General features: G+C 45.4%; 1 protein-coding gene across 1 annotated transcript; it reads left to right on the top strand.

Moving 5' to 3' along the window:
* The first annotated feature begins 15,491 nt into the window (after window positions 1-15,491).
* On the top strand, window positions 15,492-16,380 carry LOC121007418 (pre-mRNA-splicing factor syf2). The gene has a single exon (XM_040439341.1). The coding sequence runs from the start codon at window positions 15,501-15,503 to the stop codon at window positions 16,239-16,241; it is 741 nt and encodes a 246-aa protein (XP_040295275.1). The 5' UTR covers window positions 15,492-15,500; the 3' UTR covers window positions 16,242-16,380.
* Window positions 16,381-24,491: the final 8,111 nt, after the last annotated feature.

Below are 24,491 nucleotides of genomic sequence, written 5' to 3'. Positions count from 1 at the left end.
AGCTTTAATTTGAGGGTATTTAAATCCAAATCAGGTGAACGGTGTAAGAATTACAACAGTTTGCATATGTGCCTCCCACTTGTTAAGGGACCAAAAGTAATGGGACAATTGGCTTCTCAGCTGTTCCATGGCCAGGTGTAAGTTATTCCCTCATTATCCCATTTACAATGAGCAGATAAAAGGTCCATAGTTCATTTTCAAGTGTGCTATTTGCATTTGGAATCTGTTGCTGTCAACTCTCAAGATGAGAGCCAAAGAGCTGTCACTATCAGTGAAGCAAGCCATCATTAGGCTGAAAAAACAAAACAAACCTGTCGGAGAGGTAGCAAAAACATTAGGAGTGGCCAAAACAACTGTTTGGAACATTCTTAAAAAGAAGGAATGCACCGGTGAGCTCAGCAACACCAAAAGACCCGGAAGACCACGGAAAACAACTGTGGTGGATGACCGAAGAATTCTTTCCCTGGTGAAGAAAACACCCTTCACAACAGTTGGCCAGATCAAGAACACTCTCTAGGAGGTAGGTGTATGTGTGTCAAAGTCAACAATCAAGAGAAGACTTCACCAGAGTGAATACAGAGGGTTCACCACAAGATGTAAACCATTGGTGAGCCTCAAAAACAGGAAGGCCAAATTTGAGTTTGCCAAACGACATCTAAAAAAAGCCTTCACAGTTCTGGAACAACATCCTATGGACAGATGAGACCAAGATCAACTTGTACCAAAGTGATGGGAAGAGAAGAGTATGGAGAAGGAAAAGAACTGCTCATGATCCTAAGCATACCACCTCATCAGTGAAGCATGGTGGTGGTAGTGTCATGGCGTGGGCAATGGAACTTGTTCTCTTGTATTTTTTGATGATGTGACTGCTGACAAAAGCAGCAGGAGGAATTCTGAAGTGTTTCGGGCAATATTATCTGCTCATATTCAGCCATATGCTTCAAAACTCATTGGACGGCGCTTCACAATGCAGATGGACAATGACTAGGGATGAGCGAACCCGAACTGTATAGTTCGGGTTCGTACCGAATTTTGGGGTGTCCGTGACACGGACCCGAACCCGAACATTTTCGTAAAAGTCCGGGTTCGGTGTTCGGCGCTTTCTTGGCGCTTTTTGAAAGGCTGCAAAGCAGCCAATCAACAAGCGTCATACTACTTGCCCCAAGAGGCCATCACAGCCTTGCCTACTATTGGCATGGCTGTGATTGGCCAGTGCAGCATGTGACCCAGCCTCTATATAAGCTTGGGTCACGTAGCGCTGCACATCACTCTGCTGATTCAAGCATAGGGAGAGGTTGATGCTGCGACGTTAGGGCGAGATTAGGCAGGTTAACTCCTCCAAAAGACTTCATTCTGTGATCGATCTGCAGCTGTGGATCATTGAAGTGCTATTATTGACTTGCTCACTTTTTTGAGGCTGCCCAGAGCGTTTTTGGATCACTTTTTTTCTGGGGTGATCGGCGGCCATTTTGTGACTTGTGGTGCGCCAGCACGAGCTATCACCAAGTGTATTTAACCATCGATAGTGTGGTTATTTTGTGCTATATCCTACATCAGCTGCAGGCTGAGCCTGTGTCACCGAAGTGCATTTAACCATCAAGAGTCTGGTTATTTTTTGGCCATATACTACATCAGCTGCAGGCTGAGCCTGTTTCACCCAAGTGCATTTAACCATCAACAGTCTGATTACTTTTTGGCCATATACTACATCAGCTGCAGGCTGAGCCTGTGTCACCCAAGTGCATTTAACCATCAACAGTGTGGTTATTTTTTGCCCATATATTACATCAAGGGCAAGTTGAGCCTGTCACCCAGCGCCTAAAAAATAGACCTGACATTTCTATTCAACCAAATCTGCACAGTTTTAGCTGGTCAAGTTATTTGTAGTGACCGTCAAAGCAGACTTTTTGTTCTGGGTTGAAAAAGCATTCCCAAATTTGCCATTCTGAAAATAACTAGTTTGTGGTATTTGAGGCGTACTTGAAATCTATCCCAAAAAGAAAATCTTACATTGAAGTTATTGATAGGGTCATTCAGAAAAACCTAAGACACACGCTAGCGTGCTGATAGAAGTGTCATTCTGTGATTAAACCTATAACTGTCACACAGCGCAAAAAAAAACAGGTCTCACATCTCTATTTAACCAAATCTGCACAGTTTTAGCTGGTCAAGTTATTTGTAGTGACCGTTAAAGCAGACTTTTTGTTCTGGGTTGAAAAAGCATTCCCAAATTTGCCATTCTCAAAATTGTGGTGAACGGGAACAATGAGGAAAACATCTAATAAGGGACGCGGACGTGGACATGGTCGTGGTGGTGTTAGTGGACCCTCTGGTGCTGGGAGAGGACGTGGCCGTTCTGCCACAGCCACACGTCCTAGTGAACCAACTACCTCAGGTCCCAGTAGCCAGCAGAATTTACAGCGATATTTGGTGGGGCCCAATGCCGTTCTAAGGATGGTAAGGCCTGAGCAGGTACAGGCATTAGTCAATTGGGTGGCCGACAGTGGATCCAGCACGTTCACATTATCTCCCACCCAGTCTTCTGCAGAAAGCGCACAGATGGCGCATGAAAACCAAGCCCATCGGTCTGTCACATCACCCCCATGCATATCAGGGAAACTGTCTGAGCCTCAAGTTATGCAGCAGTCTCTTATGCTGTTTGAAGACTCTGCTGCCAGGGTTTCCCAAGGGCATCCACCTAGCCCTTCCCCAGGGGTGGAAGAGATAGAATGCACTAACGCACAACCACTTATTTTTCCTGATGATGAGGACATGGGAATACCACCTCAGCACGTCTCTGATGATGACGAAACACAGGTGCCAACTGCTGCGTCTTTCTGCAGTGTGCAGACTGAACAGGAGGTCAGGGATCAAGACTGGGTGGAAGACGATGCAGGGGACGATGAGGTCCTAGACCCCACCTGGAATGAAGGTCGTGCCACTGACTTTCACAGTTCGGAGGAAGAGGCAGTGGTGAGACCGAGCCAACAGCGTAGCAAAAGAGGGAGCAGTGGGCAAAATCAGAACACCCGCCGCCAAGAGACTCCGCCTGCTACTGACCGCCGCCATCTGGTACCGAGCACCCCAAAGGCAGCTTCAAGGAGTTCCCTGGCATGGCACTTCTTCAAACAATGTGCTGACGACAAGACCCGAGTGGTTTGCACGCTGTGCCATCAGAGCCTGAAGCGAGGCATTAACGTTCTGAACCTTAGCACAACCTGCATGACCAGGCACCTGCATGCAAAGCATGAACTGCAGTGGAGTAAACACCTTAAAAACAAGGAAGTCACTCAGGCTCCCCCTGCTACCTCTTCTGCTGCTGCCGCCTCGGCCTCTTCTGCTGCTGCTGCCGCCGCCTCGGCCTCTTCCTCTGCCTCTGGAGGAACGTTGGCACCTGCCGCCCAGCAAACATGGGATGTACCACCAACACCACCACCTGCGTCACCAAGCATCTCAACCATGTCACACGGCAGCGTTCAGCTCTCCATCTCACAAACATTTGAGAGAAAGCGTAAATTCCCACCTAGCCACCCTCAATCCCTGGCCCTGAATGCCAGCATTTCTAAACTACTGGCCTATGAAATGCTGTCATTTAGGCTGGTGGACACACACAGCTTCAAACAGCTCATGTCACTTGCTGTCCCACAGTATGTTGTTCCCAGCCGCCACTACTAATCCAAGAGAGCCGTGCCTTCCCTGCACAAACAAGTGTCCGATAAAATCAAGTGTGCACTGCGCAACGCCATCTGTGGCAAGGTCCACCTAACCACAGATACGTGGACCAGTAAGCACGACCAGGGACGCTATATCTCCCTAACTGCACACTGGGTAAATGTAGTGGCGGCTGGGCCCCAGGCGGAGAGCTGTTTGGCGCACGTCCTTCCGCCGCCAAGGATCGCAGGGCAACATTCTTTGCCTCCTGTCTCCTCCTCCTCCTACTCAGCTTCCTCCTCCTCTTCTTCCACCTGCTCATCCAGTCAGCCACACACCTTCACCACCAACTTCAGCACAGCACGGGGTAAACGTCAGCAGGCCATTCTGAAACTCATATGTTTGGGGGACAGGCCCCACACAGCACAGTAGTTGTGGCGGGGTATAGAACAACAGACCGACGAGTGGTTGCTGCCGGTGAGCCTCAAGCCCGGCCTGGTGGTGTGCGATAATGGGCGAAATCTCGTTGCAGCTCTGGGACTAGCCGGTTTGACGCACATCCCTTGCCTGGCGCATGTGCTGAATTTGGTGGTGCAGAAGTTCATTCGCATTTACCCCGACATGTCAGAGCTGCTGCATAAAGTGCGGGCCGTCTGTTCGCGCTTCCGGCGTTCACACCCTGCCGCTGCTCGCCTGTCTGCGCTACAGCGTAACTTCGGCCTTCCCGCTCACCGCCTCATATGCGATGTGCCCACCAGGTGGAACTCCACCTTGCATATGCTGGACAGACTGTGCGAGCAGCAGCAGGCCATAGTGGAGTTTCAGCTGCAGCACGCACGGGTCAGTCGCACTGCGGATTAGACCCACTTCACCACCAATGACTGGGCCTCCATGCGAGACCTGTGTGCCCTGTTGCGCTGTTTTGAGTACTCCACCAACATGGCCAGTGGTGATGACGCCGTTATCAGCGTTACAATACCACTTCTATGTCTCCTTGAGAAAACACTTAGGGCGATGATGGAAGAGGAGGTGGCCCAGGAGGAAGAGGAGGAAGAGGGGTCATTTTTAGCACTTTCAGGCCAGTCTCTTCAAAGTGACTCAGAGGGAGGTTTTTTGCAACACCAGAGGCCAGGTACAAATGTGGCCAGACAGGGCCCACTACTGGAGGACGAGGAGGATGAGGAGGAGGTGGATGAGGATGAAGCATGTTCACAGCGGGGTGGCACCCAAAGCAGCTCGGGCCCATCACTGGTGCGTGTCTGGGGGGAAACACAGGACGATGACGATAGGCCTCCCACAGAGGACAGCTTGTCCTTACCTCTGGGACGCCTGGCACACATGAGCGACTACATGCTGCAGTGCCTGCGCAACGACAGCAGAGTTGCCCACATTTTAACGTGTGCGGAATACTGGGTTGCCACCCTGCTGGATCCCCTCTACAAAGACAATGTGCCCGCCTTACTTCCTACACTGGAGCGTGATAGGAAGATGCGCGAGTACAAGCGCACGTTGGTAGACGCGCTACTGAGAGCATTCCCAAATGTCACAGGGGAACCAGTGGAAGCCCAAGGCGAAGGCAGAGGAGGAGCAAGAGGTCGCCAACGCAGCTGTGTCACGGCCAGCTCCTCGGAGGGCAGGGTTAGCATGGCAGAGATGTGGAAAAGTTTTGTCACCACGCCACAGCTAACTGCACCACCACCTGATACGGAACGTGTTAGCAGGAGGCAACATTTCACTAACATGGTGGAACAGTACCTGTGCACACCCCTCCACGTACTGACTGATGGTTCGGCCCCATTCAACTTCTGGGTCTCCAAATTGTCCACGTGGCCAGAGCTAGCCTTTTATGCCTTGGAGGTGCTGGCCTGCCCGGCGGCCAGCGTTTTGTCTGAACGTGTATTCAGCACGGCAGGGGGCGTCATTACAGACAAACGCAGCCGCCTGTCTACAGCCAATGTGGACAAGCTGACGTTCATAAAAATGAACCAGGCATGGATCCCACAGGACCTGTCCATCCCTTGTGCAGATTAGATATTAACTACCTCCCCTTAACAATATATTATTCTACTCCAGGGCACTTCCTCATTCAATACTATTTTTAATTTCATTTTACCATTATATTGCGGGGCAACCCAAAGTTGAATGAACCTCTCCTCTGTCTGGGTGCCGGGGCCTAAATGTGTGACAGTGGCCTGTTCCAGTGGTGGGTGATGTGAAGCCTGATTCTCTGCTATGACATGAAGACAGATTCTGTGCTGACATCAGGCCAGATTCTCTATTACGGGACCTCTCTCCTCTGCCTGGGTGCCGGGGCCTAAATGTGTGACAGTGGCCTGTTCCAGTGGTGGGTGACGTGAAGCCTGATTCTCTGCTATGACATGAAGACTGATTCTGCGCTGACATGAAGCCAGATTCTCTGCTTTGGCATGAAGAGACTGATTCTCTGCTGACATGAAGCCAGATTCTTTGCTATGGCATGAAGAGACTGATTCTCTGCTGACGTGAAGCCAGATTCTCTGCTATGGGACCTCTGTCCAATTGATATTTTTTCATTTTTATTTTTTTAATTTTTATTTTAATTCATTTCCCTATCCACATTTGTTTGCAGGGGATTTACCTACATGTTGCTGCCTTTTGCAGCCCTCTAGCTCTTTCCTGGACTGTTTTACAGCCTTTTTAGTGCCCAAAAGTTCGGGTCCCCATTGACTTCAATGGGGTTCGGGTTCGGGACGAAATTCAGATCGGGTTCGGATCCCGAACCCGAACATTTCCGGGAAGTTCGGCCGAACTTCTCGAACCCGAACATCCAGGTGTTCGCTCAACTCTAACAATGACCCAAAGCATACTGCAAAAGCAACCAAAGAGTTTTTTAAGGGAAAGAAGTGGAATGCTATGCAATGGCCAAGTCAATCACCTGACCTGAATCTGATTGAGCATGCATTTCACTTGTTGAAGACAAAACTGAAGGGAACTGAAGATAGTTGCAGTAGAGGCCTGGCAGAGCATCACCAGGGATGAAACCCAGTGTCTGGTTATGTGTATGCGTTCCAGACTTCAGGCTGTAGTTGACTGCAAAGGATTTGCAACCAAGTATTAAAAAGTGAAAGTTTGATTTATGATTATTAATATGTCCCATTACTTTTGGCCCCTTAACAAGTGGGAGCCACATATGCAAACTGTTGTAATTCCTACACCATTCACCTGATTTGGATGTAAATACCCTCAAATTAAAGCTGACAGTCTGCAGTTAAAGCACATCGTGTTTGTTTCATTTCAAATCCATTGTGGTGGTGTATAGAGCCAAAAATTTTAGAATTGTGTCGATGTCCCAAAATTTATGGACCTGACTGTGTGTGTGTGTATGTATATATATATATATATATATATATATATATATATACAGTGGCGGAAATAATTATTTGACCCCTCACTGATTTTGTAAGTTTGTCCAATGACAAAGAAATGAAAAGTCTCAGAACAGTATCATTTCAATGGTAGGTTTATTGTAACAGTGGCAGATAGCACATCAAAAGGAAAATCGAAAAAATAACTTTAAATAAAAGATAGCAACTGATTTGCATTTCATTGAGTGAAATAAGTATTTGAACCCCTACCAACCATTAAGAGTTCTGGCTCCCACAGAGTGGTTAGACACTTCTACTCAATTAGTCACCCTCATTAAGGACACCTGTCTTAACTAGTCACCTGTATAAAAGACACCTGTCCACAGAATCAATCAATCAAGCAGACTCCAAACTCTCCAACATGGGAAAGACCAAAGAGCTGTCCAAGGATGTCAGAGACAAAATTGTAGACCTGCACAAGGCTGGAATGGGCTACAAAACCATTAGCAAGAAGCTGGGAGAGAAGGTGACAACTGTTGGTGCGATTGTTCGAAAATGGAAGGAGCACAAAATGACCATCAATCGACCTCGCTCTGGGGCTCCACGCAAGATCTCACCTCGTGGGGTGTCAATGGTTCTGAGAAACGTGAAAAAGCATCCTAGAACTACACGGGAGGAGTTAGTTAATGACCTCAAATTAGCAGGGACCACAGTCACCAAGAAAACCATTGGAAACACATTACACCGCAATGGATTAAAATCCTGCAGGGCTCGCAAGGTCCCCCTGCTCAGGAAGGCACATGTGCAGGCCCGTCTGAAGTTTGCCAATGAACACCTGAATGATTCAGAGAGTGACTGGGAGAAGGTGCTGTGGTCTGATGAGACCAAAATAGAGCTCTTTGGCATTAACTCAACTCGCTGTGTTTGGAGGAAGAAAAATGCTGCCTATGACCCCCAAAACACCGTCCCCACCGTCAAGCATGGGGGTGGAAACATTTTGCTTTGGGGGTGTTTTTCTGCTAAGGGCACAGGACAACTTATTCGCATAAACGGGAAAATGGACGGAGCCATGTATCGTGAAATCCTGAGCGACAACCTCCTTCCCTCTGCCAGGAAACTGAAAATGGGTCGTGGATGGGTGTTCCAGCACGACAATGACCCAAAACATACAGCAAAGGCAACAAAGGAGTGGCTCAAGAAGAAGCACATTAAGGTCATGGAGTGGCCTAGTCAGTCTCCGGACCTTAATCCAATCGAAAACCTATGGAGGGAGCTCAAGCTCAGAGTTGCACAGAGACAGCCTCGAAACCTTAGGGATTTAGAGATGATCTGCAAAGAGGAGTGGACCAACATTCCTCCTAAAATGTGCGCAAACTTGGTCATCAATTACAAGAAACGTTTGACCTCTGTGCTTGCAAACAAGGGTTTTTCCACCAAGTATTAAGTCTTTTTTTGTTAGAGGGTTCAAATACTTATTTCACTCAATGAAATGCAAATCAGTTGCTATCTTTTATTTAAAGTTATTTTTTCGATTTTCCTTTTGATGTGCTATCTGCCACTGTTACAATAAACCTACCATTGAAATGATACTGTTCTGAGACTTTTCATTTCTTTGTCATTGGACAAACTTACAAAATCAGTGAGGGGTCAAATAATTATTTCCGCCACTGTATATAAATTCATGGAAAAGGTCAGGCAGCACTCCTTCAAACACAGCTGTAGTTGTATGGGTGCCCGCGGTGGTCCCTCGATACAGGACGGAATCAATAGAGCAAGAAAGTCCGCAGCACTCCTTCAAGTAAAAAATTTGCAATTTATTGACACATGTCAGCAAAGACAACGTTTCGGTCCTCTCACAGGACCTTTCTCAAGTCAAGTGAACATAAAAGTGCATAGTGCAAAAATAAATACATCTCTACATCATGACCCATTCCATTATTGGCCAATAGGGTACTAGTGCACTCCCATTCGTGGGTGGGCTTCAATTCATATAGTTAACTCCACATATTAACATACACACCAACGAAGGTCAGGGCATATCAGTGATACATTCAGTAATAATCAATCATCATAAGTGTATACCAGTGCGTATACTAAAGTGAACAGTGCAATTTAAAAAAGCATTGACTATATTACCTTGCAGCAAGCCTGACCGTGGATCAAGAAGCGAGGGGAGAAGGCGTCTTTGCTTGTACTGGAGCACGCCACTCATCCGCGTCCACTGCTCCTTACTGCGCATGTATCTAACCCATTTCCTTTATGACACAGCATATATTAGTCATGCGTCGCCTCTAGGGTGGAAGCCAACGTGGTGACGCACGATCGATCACTTCCGAGCGCAGCGCACATACAAAGTGTGCGTCAGCACGCAGTCCAATCGTCCGCGCCCCACCACGAGTCCCTATCCACCATCTTAGTTTCAGGCATTTGTTTGGGCAATATTATTATGCCTCCATACAACCCCATATTTCATCATCCCTATCCAGTACCCGGCACAGGCAAGAGTCAAGGCAATAATCAATGCATACAAAAATATATATTAGCATAGACATATCACTATAGCTTCCATTTAATTCACCTTATACAGAGCGCAGACAACATCAGACCATAAGTCCTGCAGACTGGATATCTAGCCAACCATTCCTCCTGTTACCCTAAATTCCACATTTAACCCTTTCGGTTTCAGGGTATCCAGCCGAAAAATCCACCTTAGCTCAGTTTTCTTTAATTTACTTAATCGGTCCCCTCCTCTCTCCAATGGTTTAACATGGTCTATAATCATAAATTTTAGATCATGATATCCAGTCTGCAGGACTTATGGTCTGATGTTGTCTGCGCTCTGTATAAGGTGAATTAAATGGAAGCTATAGTGATATGTCTATGCTAATATATATTTTTGTATGCATTGATTATTGCCTTGACTCTTGCCTGTGACGGGTACTGGATAGGGATGATTAAATATGGGGTTGTATGGAGGCATAATAATATTGCTCAAACAAATGCCTGAAACTAAGATGGTGGATAGGGACTCGTGGTGGGGCGCGGACGATTGGACTGCGTGCTGACGCACACTTTGTATGTGCGCTGCGCTCGGATGTGATCGATCGTGCGTCACCACGTTGGCTTCCACCCTAGAGGCGACGCATGACTAATATATGCTGCGTCATAAAGGAAATGGGTTAGATACATGCGCAGTAAGAAGCAGTGGACGCGGATGAGTGGCGTGCTCCAGTACAAGCAAAGACGCCTTCTCCCCTCGCTTCTTGATCCACGGTCAGGCTTGCTGCAAGGTAATATAGTCAATGCCTTTTTAAATTGCACTGTTCACTTTAGTATACGCACTGGTATACACTTATGATGATTGATTATTACTGAATGTATCACTGATATGCCCTGACCTTCGTTGGTGTGTATGTTAATATGTGGAGTTAACTATATGAATTGAAGCCCACCCACGAATGGGAGTGCACTAGTACCCTATTGGCCAATAATGGAATGGGTCATGATGTAGAGATGTATTTATTTTTGCACTATGCACTTTTATGTTCACTTGACTTGAGAAAGGTCCTGTGAGAGGACCGAAACGTTGTCTTTGCTGACATGTGTCAATAAATTGCAAATTTTTTACTTGAAGGAGTGCTGCGGACTTTCTTGCTCAATATATATATATATATATATATATATATATATATATATATATATACTGTATATACAGGGTCAGGCTGGGAACTTGAAGTGGCCCTGGAAAAAATACTAAAAGTGGACCCGTTATGTAATTGGGTCCAAACTGATGGAAGGCAGGTTCAGCAATACCATATTATAGCACATTATACCACCCAACAGAGCCAAATACCACAGTCCATCACAGAATACTGCCAGCAGCACAAAATACATCCCCAAAAACTTTTTCATAATTTGCTTCCCTAGAAATAAACATGGAGGGGTAACCCGATTCATATATCTCAAAGGGATACATTTTCATTAAAGGGTCTGTCTTATCTTGAAAATCCCTTTTTTAAGTGAAACAGACCCAGAGATCAGCTTATATCTGGCATTCCGGCCTTTTGAAACAATGCTTCCTGCATTCATTAAACATCAGTGTACACAATTCCTGACATTTAAAGGGGTTTGCCACATTTTTAAGTTTAAATATCTGATCGTTGGGCCTGAACGCTGGCCCGTTGGACACCCATTGATCATTTAGTTATCTTCTATCCTGTGGATAAGGAAGTGGATAGCTTGAAAACTTGACATGACCCTGTAATTCTAGTACCAATTGCCTATCTTAGGTCAGCTGGGATCTGTACTATATTTGAAGAATGTGAAATGTCAGAATAATAGAGACAGTTATTTTATTTTTTTTGCCTTTTATTTCTTTCATCACATTCCCAGTGGCTCAGACATTTACATATACCAAGTTAACTATGCCTTTAAATAGCTTGGAAAATTCCAGAAAAAAAGTGTCATAGCTTTAGAAGTTTCTAATGAGCTAATTGCCATCCATTTAGTTAATTGGAGGTGTAACTGTGGCAATATCTTAATGCCTACCTTCAAGGCCTTCTTGCCTTTTGCGCCACATCATGGGTAAATCAAAAGAAAAGATGTCAGAAAAATGACTTTGGACCTTCACAGATCCGATACATCCTTGGTAGCAATTTCTAAACGTCTGAAGGAACCCCACTTATCTGTTCAAATTATAATAGGCAATTTTAAACACTGTGGAACCATAGAACCATCATACTGTTCTGTCTCCTAGAGATAAACGTAAAATTATAGATCAATCCAAGAACAACAGAAAACAACCATGTGAAGATATTGGCAGTTGGTATAAAAGTATCGACATCAACAGTAAGATACAAAGAAGAAAACATTTTTCGAAAACAGCCATAAAAAAGCCAGGTTACAGTTTACAGTTGCACATGGGGAAAAAGATCTTACTTTTTAGAGAAATGTCCTCTGGTCTGATGAAACAAAAATGGACCTATTTGACCATAATTACCATTGTTATGTATGGTGACAAAACGGGGAACATTCAAGCCAAAGAGCAACATCCCAACTGTGACGCATAGGGGTGGCAGCATCATGTTGTCTGGGCGCTTTGCTGCAGAAGGGTCTGGTACACTACATAAAATAGATGGAATTATGAGGTAGGAAATGGACAGTGATCCCAGAGTTGTGGCAAAATAGCTTAAAAGGGTTATGCCATGACTGATGAAAAAAATGAAAATCAGACTTTGTATAGTACCTGACAATCTCTTTCTAACAAAGCTAGAACCAGCCCTGTACCACACATGGAACCAGAGATCTCCACATTAATTTCAAAAAAATTTCTGCTAGCTCAGAGGGTGTGTCCATTCTCAGGGGATTTGTCTCTTCAGCTGTAGCTTATTCCCTGTAACTGATCATGTGCGATCACCTCTTTTGAGGTGAACAAGAAATAAGGAAAAGTACAACTCGTGACTATACTGAATGTTTAATTACATGAAAGTACAAAAGTATTCGGATCCAGGTACTCGTTTGAAAAATGTAGAATAAAAAACCCTTTAAGGACAGAAAAGTTAAAGTAATGGAGTTGTCATCATAAAGTCTTGACCTCAAGAACGTTGAACAATTACAATTCTGTCAAGAGAAATGGGCCCAAATTCCAGCAACTTAGGCTTCATTCACATCACCGTTCAGCCTTTCCGTTCTCCTGCTCTTTTTAGGAGCAGGAGAACGGAAAGGACGGAGAAGGCACATAACTGAGCCAAACTGAGCCTTTAGGACCCCATAGACCAGGGGTGGGCAATTATTTTTTCGATGGGGCCACATGAGAAACTGAAAATATTTTGGAGGGCCGGGCCAAAAGGCTAAACTCAATACTGCATAAAATCACCGCGTCCTGGCACAGGCGGGCGTGATGACATCATCATGCCTGCCTGCGCTGGGATTTCACTACCAAATAGACCTCAGGCCTGTAGCCTATGACAAGTCTTGTCGCCATCTGCAAATTTTAAGGCGCATTGGCGACCATTTTGGTCGCCATCTGGAGCGCTGTATTGCATCAGTGACATGAACACTCTCCACATAGAATGTTATATTACATCAGTGACATCACCGCTCTCCACATATAAGTGATATTTTACATCAGTGACATCACCGCTCTCCACATATAATGTTATATTACATCAGTGACATCACCGCTGTCCACATATAGGCGATATATTACATCAGTGACATCACCGCTCTCCACATATATGTGATGAGCGGTGATGTCACTGATGTAATGTATTACTTACCGGTATATGTGGACAGCAGTGATGTCACTGATGTAATATATTACTTATGTGTGGAGAGTGGTGATGTCACTGATGTAATATATCACTTATAAGTAATATATTACATCTGTGACATCACCGCTCTCCACATATAAGAGGCATATTACATCAGTGACGTCATCCCTTGGCGCTGGGGTGCGCAGCCAGGGCCGGCCTTAGGTGTTCAGGCGCCCTGTGTGAGCTAACCTTGTGGTAGTGTTACCTGCAGTCCTATGTAAAACCACAGATAACACTAGTGCTAAATAATGTAGTAGTGTTACCTGCAGTCCTATGTAAAACCACAGATAACACTAGTGTAGATCATGTGGAAGTGTTACCTTCGTCCTTAGTGTGCCTCCCTGTGTCTATCGCACAGACTCCATGCTGGCGCTGCCTCCTCTTCCATCTTCTTCCCCGCACAGAACGTTCTGAAGCAGCTGCGTCAAGACATAGGAACACTGTGGGCAAGGTGATACACACAGGGAGAGACATACACACAGGGACGGGGACACACACAAAGGGACAGACACACTCACACACACACAAAGGGACGGACACACACAAAGGGACAGACACACACGGACGGACACACACAGGGACGGGGACACACACACAAAGGGACAAACACACACACACAGGGATGGACACACACACACACACACACACACAAAGGGACAAACACACACACAGGGATAGACACACACACACAAAGGGACAGACACACACACAGGGACGGACACACACACACACACACACAAAGGGACAGACACACACACTCAGGGACGGACACACACACACTGGCACACTCAACATCAGCAGCAAGTCCAACCCTTAATGACCCCCACAATCCCTGGGGGGGGGGGGGGGGGGAGTAGCAGGCAGGAAAGCACACACTGTCCCCCTGTCCTATATGAGCCCCCCCCCCACCCCCACCAAATACCTGTAAGTTCTGTTAGTTGCTTGGCTTTGGCTGTGGCTGCTGGCTGGGGCTCCGCCTCCTTCCTCTTTCTGCCTGTGCGGCAGCTGCATCACGCTCCAGCAGCCACTGGTCTGCTCTGTTAAAGAGACAGGCAGGCCAGGCAGCAGAGCGGAGCGCAGAGCGGCCGCGGGCCCCGCCCCCTCCTCACTCCGGACAGTGACTCCGTGCTGTTACAGGGCCGGCGGCGGCGGCGGCAACAAAAATGCCGGGGGCCGGATTAAAAGGTCCGCCGGGCCGTATACGGCCCGCGGGCCGTAGTTTGCCCAGGTCTGCCATAGACTATAATGGGGTCTGTTATGTTTCCGCTCAGAAGATGATTTTGAAGCAGAGACAAAAGTCCTGCATGCACAACTTTTGTCCCCGCTCCAAAACCATCTTCTGAGCGGAAACCTAACGGACCTCATTATAGTCTATGGGGTTCTTAGGCTCAGTTCGGCTCAGTTATGTGCCTTCTCCGTCCTTTCCATTCTCCTGCTCCTGGACGGAGCAGGAGAACGGAAAGGCTGAACGGTGATGTGAACGAAGCCTTAGGCCTGGGTTACACTTCGACTTTTTGTAGCGTGTTGTCACGCTGGACAGGATACAAGATACAACAGAAATCCACCAACAAGTGTCTAGGCCAGAAGCTGGGGATAAAGGTCACCTCCTTACAAATCCCTACCAGCTCTCTCTAGACTTCTGTGCCCACGTTCAGACCCTAGAGGTGGGAATAAACGTGCCCCACTAAGATGGTGACAGGGGGAAAGAATCAGCTTGCTTCCTCAGACCTGGAGGAGGCAGGCGTCTCTCTAACAGCCTAGACAGAACACACACAAGAAAACAAAACCAACTTATCTTGTCACAGAGCAGATACAGCAAATCCTTCCTTCTTTCCTTCCTTCCTTCCACTGAGCAAGATAGAAGCTATAACCCGCACAGAACACTTGGAAGGGGCGTAATTTAAACTCATACAAACGACCCCACCCAGTGCACCTGAAGGGAGGCGTATACAGCTCAACTCCAAAACAAAAACAAAAAAACTACACACGTGCTGCTAACCTGGCAGACCTCCGCACATAACCTGAGCAGGGCATGACACGTGTCTGATTGATTTTAACAGTTTAATTACAGCTGTAGTCCAAATGAATGCATTTAGTTTAATCTAATCTTGTGGACTGCAGCTGTAATTCAATAGTTAAAATCAATCAGTTGCGCTACAAAAAGTCGCAGTGTAGGGGATTTAGAATCAAGATGGCGACCGAGGGGAAAGAAGTGGAAGAGAGGGAGCAGGTGTCTTCAGAGGACGAGGAGCCGTCAACTTCGGCGGAAGATCTGGCTGCGCAGAAGCGGGTGGAGCGCTTAAGAAAATTCCGAGAACTGCACCTGAAAAGGAATGAAGCGCGAAAACTGAATCACCAGGAAGTGGTGGAGGAGGACAAGAGGCAGAAGTTACCCACCAACTGGGAGGCTCGGAAAGCTCGACTGGAGTGGGAGCTAAAGGAGGAGGAACGGAAGAAGGAATGTGCCGCTAATGGGGTGGATTACAAGAGAGCGAAACTACTGGAGATCAGTGCAGACGAGGCCGACAGGTGGGAGAGGAAGAAGAAGAAAAAGAACCCAGATATAGGATTCTCAGATTATGCAGCTGCACAACTGCGACAGTACCAGAGACTGACGAGACAGATCAAACCAGACATGGAGGAGTATGAGAAGGAGCGAGACAAACACGGTGAAAGCTTCTACCCGACATCTGACACACTCTACCATGGAACACATGTCCCATCCAAGGATGGCATTGACAGAATGGTCACCGACCTGGAGAAACAGATTGAGAAGCGCGAGAAATACAGTCGCCGCCGGGCGTACAACGACGACGCTGATATCGATTACATCAATGAGAGGAACGCGAAGTTCAACAAGAAAGCGGAGAGGTTTTATGGGAAGTACACGGCCGAGATCAAACAGAACCTGGAGAGAGGCACCGCCGTCTAGGGGCTCGTCGCTGGCCTGCAGCTCTCCGGGGTTTCCCTTTAAGACGTCTCGGGGTCTGCGTCTTGTGTTTTATATATTTTCTTTACTGGTTTGCTTTGTACATACGGAAATGACTGTCCATAATAAAATGTATTCCTGGCGAAAAAAAAAAAAAAAAAAAAAAAAAAGTCGCATTGTAGCCCAGGCCTTGTTGTGAGAAACTTGTGAAAGGCTAACCGAAATGTGTGACCCAAGTTAGACAATTTAAAGGCAATGGTTCCCAATATTAACCACATGTATGAACCACTGGGAATGTAATGAAATGAAATAAATAAAAGCTAAAATAACTCATTGTCTCTAGTATTATTCTGACATGTCCCATTCTTGAACTATATTAGTGATCCTTACTGATCTACGAGAGGTAATTTGTACTAGGATTAAAAGTCATGAATTGTGAAAAACTCAATTCTGGCTAAATGGTTTGGAAACGTATGACTTCAACGGATCAGCAACATCTGCAACCCTAAAAAAATGACAGAAAAAACTAAGATAAAAACATCCTGCACGGTATGATATATAAATGTGCAGATGTCCCTGGCCATATTATTAAAGAAAATCACAGAAATAAGATAATGCACTTAGTAAAGTACTGTAGATGCAAGCATTATATATGAACAAAGTCCTCACTCTGATATGATAATATCTGAGACACTTAGCCAATATATTTTGATCAAAACGCATCTGAGCCCACCTACCAAGCGCCAAGGTGGTCTCAGGTCAGACGGGTTCTACACTAAACCTACCTAAGCCATTGGGCTTCTATGTTCAGGAGCGCAGACGCCGCACATATGGTGTGCTGCTCCTAGTCACCTCCATGTGCATCAAGCAACCAATGGGAGGAGGAGCAAGCACACCCATATGTACCACCTAATCAAGGCGCTCTATTGGATAGGAAGGGCAAAAGTGCAAAGGAATGCTACTCCCAAGATAAAATAGGAGCACATTCACACTTGAAGGTGCCACTCCCTCAATCATATACTATATAGACAAAAAAATCACTGAAAAAACTCAGATAAAAACATCCTGCACGGTATGCTATATAAATGTGTGGATCTCCCTGACCATAATATTGAAGAAAATCAAAGAAATAAGGTAATAATGCACCTAAGGCTACTTTCACACTAGCGTTCGGAGCGGATCCGTCTGATGTTTCATCAGACGGATCCGCTCCAATAATGCAGACGTTCGCATCCGTTCAGAACGGATGCGTCTGCATTAAAACTTAGAAAATTTTCTAAGTGTGAAAGTTGTCTGAGCGGATCCGTTCAGACTTTACATTGTAAGTCAATGGGGAACGGATCCGCTTGAAGATTGAGCCATATGGTGTCATCTTCAAGCGGATCCGCCCCCATTGACTTACATTGTAAGTCTGGACGGATCCGCTCGCCTCCGCACGGCCAGGCGGACACCCGAACGCTGCAAGCAGCGTTCAGGTGTCCGCTCGCGGAGCGGAGGCTGAGCGCTGGCAGGCGGATGCATTCTCAGTGGATCCGCCTCCACTGAGAATGCATTGGGGCCAGACGGATGCGTTCGGGGCCGCTCGTGAGCACCTTCAAACAGTGCGCACGAGCGGACACCCGAACGCTAGTGTGAAAGTAGCCTAATAAAGTAGATGCATATCAGAGTGAGGACTTTGTCCATATATAATGCTTGCATCTACTTTATTAAGTGCATTATTACCTTATTTCTGTGATTTTCTTCAATAATATGTCTTGCATGAAACCAGTCCATGAAAGGTTGGGGATCACTGTTTTTGTGACATAGAGTAGGATGGCCTTTGCTCTGGATGGGTCATCAATATCCGATCAATGAGGGTCCAACACCAAGCAACCCCATCAGTCAGGCTGACACTGTCACTGGAAACTATACAGTGGACAGAGCCATAAGCAGAAGGCTTCGTCCACTGTGTAGTGGCCGTGCTGAAGTACTGTAGCTTAGTTCCCATTCAAGTGAAAGGGAGCTGAGCTTCAGTACGCCGGAGCCGGGAACTACAAAGTTCAGGCTGCCCAAAACTACTGATTGGTTGGGATGCCAGGTGTCAGACGCCCACCGATCTGATATTGATGACCTACCCTGAAGACAGGTTATCAATATTGAAGTTGACATCTAGCTTTTAAGGTGACCTCTCTTGGCATTTAACTCAGTTGTTCTCGTTTTCTTGCATGCAGCTTGCTCTTGCTATGAGCCCTTTGATCAAGACTTCAATGGCCTTTAAAAAAAAAAATGTCTTGGTGACTTTATGGCGCCTCCTAGTGGAAGAGCAGATTATTGCATCCTATGTATGCGTACAGAACTCCAGCAAATGAAGAAGCAATTCAATTGAGAACTGTAAGGCCAGGTCCACACTTCATGCTTTCTACAGATTTACTTTTTGTTTTAAAAGCCATGGCATAGTCACTGCAATGCTATGAGAGGGTATGCACATAGTCTGGGGGGTAGCTACCATTTTTGGAATGGGACTGTATATACCCTTTTCCTGTATTTGAGTTAATGAGTATTACTAATGGACCTACTGGACAAGACCAGGATAAAAAAATATATATTATCAATGCAAGAATAATGTGTATAGATATTTGACGCTGTATAAAGTAAGGAAATCTAATTTATTACAATGTAGAAAAACACCTTTTATTAGGTGATGGTCAATCCTCAGCCGCAGTGACACGCTCAGACCACTACAGAGTTGTTGGAGCCGTCTGCTGCCACCACTGGAGCTATAGCCAAACAGCTGATTGTCGAGGGTGCAGGGTGTGTGGCCCCTGCCGATCAGCTAGTGATAGCCTATCCCAAGGAGAAGCCATCACTTAATAAAAGGGTGGACAACACACGGACGCTTGGGCATGCCAGAGTAACAGTTATATAATCTGTAAGACCAGCTTTAGGTTATGTGGAGCGTACTCTGAACATGTGCTTTTTTCAGTAGGTGTCGGTATTGTCACTAATTTCCTTTTGCAGCCACAATCAGATATAGGTTTTTCTACTCGTTTGGCTGCTATTTCTAGGAAACTAGTAAGGAAACCAAAACCTCAGTAGTTACAAAAATATCTTAGAAAATCTGCCTCAGATCGGAGAGCAAGGCCATGAGCCCAGCACAGCTCACAAGTATAGCAATGTTGCTTAGAGCTTATTAAATACAAATGTAAGATTGGTAGTTGTCTAGTCTCTTAAAGGAATTGTCCATGCTCAAATTCTGTTCAAATTTTTTAACTAAAGTACCTAATTCTATTCTGATCTCTTAATGTATCTTTAGAGCGATCGGTACACTGGTTTTCTGTTACAGAGCTCCAAATTTTTTGAGCAGTCATAAATAAATTCTTATCTGCCTACAGCCACCACTAGAGGGAGCTTATGGGCTTGCCAAATACTGTTTATACATTGGTCTCAATCATAAAACAGTATGCAGTTAGCTCCTAGGCCCCCTTTAGTGGCATCTGCAAGCACCTGAATCTTATCATTTAGTGTTGGGCAAATTTATGAAAAATGTCTAAAATAAATCAGCCTATGTGAGCTCCCACGGTCCCAGGAACCAGAGAGGCCGCCACTTTTTCCTATAGTTTGCAAGCATGGCCACCAATGTTGGATTGCAGGATGGTTGTAACCATGGAAACGAGCAGCGTATAATGCGATAGAAAAATGAATCAAGCCAGCAAAGGAAGCAATATGGACATGATAAATGCCACTTGCTGAAGTGACACAACCCCTTTAAGCTATGCTCCTTGCTCACTTGAAGTCACGCCACTTTCCCATGAGACCATGCCACCTTGTGGATGAGGTGCAGTGGATTATTCTTTCGTCTTACTTGCATCATAAATACAGTATATATAAAGTAAGATGTGCCAGATTGCACCAAAAATGCCCCAAATTTTGTCGCAATTTATGCCAGAATTCAGGCACAGCCGAAATGGTAAATGTGGGCCATTATGTTATCATAAAAATGTGTTGAACATGTAGGCATATACCTAAAGTGGGGTGAAAATTATAATGCGACTTATAGGACGAATACGGGGGGGGGGGGGGGGGGGGGCGCGGTTGAATGGCCGTTGCTTTGCATGTTGCGGATACATCGCAGGCTATACTGCATAAGGACATCAGCCTGCGATGTACCCGGCATTGATCCTGGCATGTACAGTACCTACTGAGAAAGAGGGAAGAGCCTGGCACTTCTATGGCGGGACATCAACAACCACGATCCTCCTAGGGCCTGTCCCATTCTCCTGGAGCCGCCTACATGCACACCAGTCTGGGAAAGCCCTATTGCTAGAATGTAGTGTCGGATTTGAGGTTTTGCTAGAATGTAGTGTACGATCTGAGGTTTTGCTAGAATGTAGTGTTGGAGCTGAGGTTTTGCGATAGCACAAACACAATCCTCTTTCTGTGATGCAGGGCTCTTATATTCTATATTGTGTGCACTCAGCAGCATAGCAGGTATACCCCCAGTACAAAAGTGATTAGCCTGCCTGAAAATAAAGGCAGACAAAAACATAAGGTATGTACCAGGCAGCCAGCAAGATTTGGGTTAATGTGGCTCATTAACTCCAATCTTGCCAATGCCATATTTTAAACATGAATGGGGGTCACTTATTTTTAATGTCAGGCTGCGCACATGCTTTTGGAGTGGGCCCCATGATGTGCCTCACATTAATAGTAAGTGACCGTACCTTCTCAAATAATGGGCAACGTGGGGTTAATGTGAGTTACAGAATACAGGCCACTTATTATGAATGTGAGGCACGTGGAATGGTGGGAGTCAAAATTCATAAGACTATGCCGATAGCATTAATAGCAAGTGACTGTTCATGTACCTCAAAAATTCTATTGTTATAGGCAAAATAGTCACCGACTAAATCTAAATCTCTATGTAAAGTAATGGTAATACTGTTCCGTACTGATCTTATATTTTCTTCTACATACTTATTATTTCAGTTTCATTCTACTGTTTTTAGTTTACCGTATCTTAGTTTTAACTATACAGTGCCTTGCAAAAGTATTCACCCCACTTGACTTTTTTCGTGTTTTGGTGCCTCACAACCTCGAATTAACATGGATTGTTTTAGGATTTGTATCATTTAATTTACAGAACATGCCCACAACTTTGAAGATGTTTTTTTTTTTTTTTATTGTGAAGCAAACAACAAATAGGACAAAATAATAGAACAAGTCAATGTGCATAACTATTCACCCCCCCTAAAGTCAATACTTTGTAGAGCCTCCTTTTGCGGCAATCACAGCTTCAAGTCGCTTTGGATAAATCTCTATGAGCTTGCCACATCTTACCACTGGGATTTTTGCCCATTCCTCCTTGCAAGACTGCACCAGCTCCTTCAAGTTGGATGGTTTGCGCTTGTGAACAGCAATCTTTAAGTCTGACCACAGATTTTCTATTGGATTGAGATCTGGGCTTTGACTAGACCATTCCAACACATTTACATGTTTCCCCTTAAACCACTTAAATGTTGCTTTAGCAGTGTGTTTGGGGTCATTGTCCTGCTGGAAGGTGTACCTGCGTCCTAGCCTCAAATCACGCACAGAGTGGCGCAGGTTTTGCTCAAGATTATCCCTGTATTTAGCACCATCCATCTTTCCCTCAACTCTGACCAGTTTCCCAGTCCAGGCTTCTGTAAAACATCCCCACAGCATGATGCTGCCACCACCATGTCTCACTGTGGGGATGGTGTTCTTTGGGTGATGTGATGTGTTTGGTTTGCGCCAGACATAGCGTTTTCTTTGATGGCTGAAAAGTTCAATTTTAGTTTCATCAGACCAGAGAACCTTCCTTCATACATTTTGGGAGTCTCCCACATGCCTTGTCATCCTATGTACAGATACTCCAGTCAATGCTGTGGAACTTTGCAGCTCCTCAAGGGTTACCGTAGGTCTCTGTGCTGCCTCTCTGATTAATGCCCTCCTTGCCCGGTCCGTGAGTTTTGGTGTGTGGCCGTCTCTTGGCAGGTTTGCTGTTGTGCCATGTTCTTTCCATTTGGTTATGATGGATTTGATGGTGCTCTTGGGGATCATCAAAGATTTGGATATTTTTTTATAACCTAACCCTGACTTCTTCTTCTCAACAACATTGTTCCTTACTTGTTTGGAGAGTTCCTTGGTCTTTATGGCAGTGTTTGGTTAGTGATGCCTCTTGCTTAGGCCTCTTTCACACTTGCGTTGTCCGGCTCCGGCGTGCACTCCACTTGCCGGAATTACACTCCGGATCCAGAAAACCGCAAGTTACTGAAAGCATTTGAAGACGGAACCGTCTTCAAAATGCTTTCAGTGTTACTATGGCACCCAGGACGCTATTAAAGTCCTGGTTGCCATGGTAGGAGCGGGGGAGCGGTATACTTACAGTCCTTGCGGCTCCCGGGGCGCTCCAGAGTGACGTCAGAGCGCCCCATGCGCATGGATGACGTGTCCAATGCGATCACATGATCCATGCGCTTGGGGCGCCCTGACGTCACTCTGGAGCGCCCCGGGAGCCGCACGGACGGTAAGTACACTGCTCCCCCGCTCCCCACTACACTTTACCATGGCTGCCAGGACTTTAGCGTCCCGGCAGCCATGGTAACCATTCAGAAAAAGCTAAATGTCTGCTCCGGCAATGCGCCGAAACGACGTTTAGCTTAAGGCCGGATCCGGATCAATGCCTTTCAATGGGCATTAATTCCAGATCCGGCCTTGCGGCAAGTGTTCCGGATTTTTGGCCGGAGCAAAAAGTGCAGCATGCTGCGGTATTTTCTCCGGCCAAAAAACGTTCCGTTCCGGAACTGAAGACATCCTGATGCATCCTGAACGGATTTCACTCCATTCAGAATGCATTGGGATAATCCTGATCAGGATTCTTCCGGCATAGAGCCCCGACGACGGAACTCTATGCCGGAAGACAAGAACGCAGGTGTGAAAGAGCCCTTAGGTGTTGCAGCCTCTGGGGCCTTTCAAAAAAGGTGTGTATATGTAATGACAGCTCATGTGACACTTAGATTGCACACAGGTGGACATCATTTCACTAATTATGTGACATCTGAAGGTAATTGGTTGCACCAGAGCTTTTTATGGGCTTCCTAACAAAGGGGGTGAATACATACGCACATGCCAATTTTCTGTTTTCTATTTCTAAACAATAGTTTTATTTATATATTTTTTTTCATTTCACTTCACCAACTTAGACTATTGTGTTCTGATCCATCACATAAAATTCTGGTTAACAAAACATTGAACTTAAGGCTGTAATGTAACAAAACACGAAAAAAGTCAAGAGGGTGAATACTTTTGCAAGGCACTGTAGATTTAACCACTTAAGGACCACAGGTTTATACCCCCCTAAAGACCAGGCCCTTTTTTACAAATCGGCACTACACTACTTTCACCGTTTATTGCTCGGTCATGCAACTTACCACCCAAATGAATTTTACCTCCTTTTCTTCTCACTAATAGAGCTTTCATTTGGTGGTATTTCATTGCTGCTGACATTTTTACTTTTTTTGTTATTAATCGAAATTTAACGATTTTTTTGCAAAAAAATGACATTTTTCACTTTCAGTTGTAAAATTTTGCAAAAAAAAACGAGATCCATATAGAAATTTTGCTCTAAATTTATAGTTCTACATGTCTTTGATAAAAAAAAAATGTTTGGGTAAAAGTTATAGCGTTTACAAACTATGGTACAAAAATGTGAATTTCCGCTTTTTGAAGCAGCTCTGACTTTCTGAGCACCTGTCATGTTTCCTGAGGTTCTACAATGGCCAGACAGTACAAACACCCCACAAATGACCCCATTTCGGAAAGTACACACCCTAAGGTATTCGCTGATGGGCATAGTGAGTTCATAGAACTTTTTATTTTTTGTCACAAGTTAGCGGAAAATGATTTTTTTTTTTTTTTTTTTTTCTTACAAAGTCTCATATTCCACTAACTTGTGACAAAAAATAAAAACTTCTATGAACTCACTATGCCCATCACGAAATACCTTGGGGTCTCTTCTTTCCAAAATGGGGTCACTTGTGGGGTAGTTATACTGCCCTGGCATTCTAGGGGCCCAAATGTGTGGTAAGGAGTTTGAAATCAAATTCTGTAAAAAATGACCAGTGAAATCCGAAAGGTGCTCTTTGGAATGTGGGCCCCTTTGCCCACCTAGGCTGCAAAAAAGTGTCACACATCTGGTATCTACGTACTCAGGAGAAGTTGAGGAATGTGTTTTGGGGTGTCATTTTACATATACCC

Source organism: Bufo bufo, chromosome 1 (genome assembly GCF_905171765.1).
Source record: "Bufo bufo chromosome 1, aBufBuf1.1, whole genome shotgun sequence".
In the NCBI taxonomy this organism is placed as follows: domain Eukaryota; kingdom Metazoa; phylum Chordata; class Amphibia; order Anura; family Bufonidae; genus Bufo; species Bufo bufo.
The sequence above is the reverse complement of the archived record's forward strand: the minus strand, read 5'-3'. Positions and strand labels throughout refer to the sequence as shown.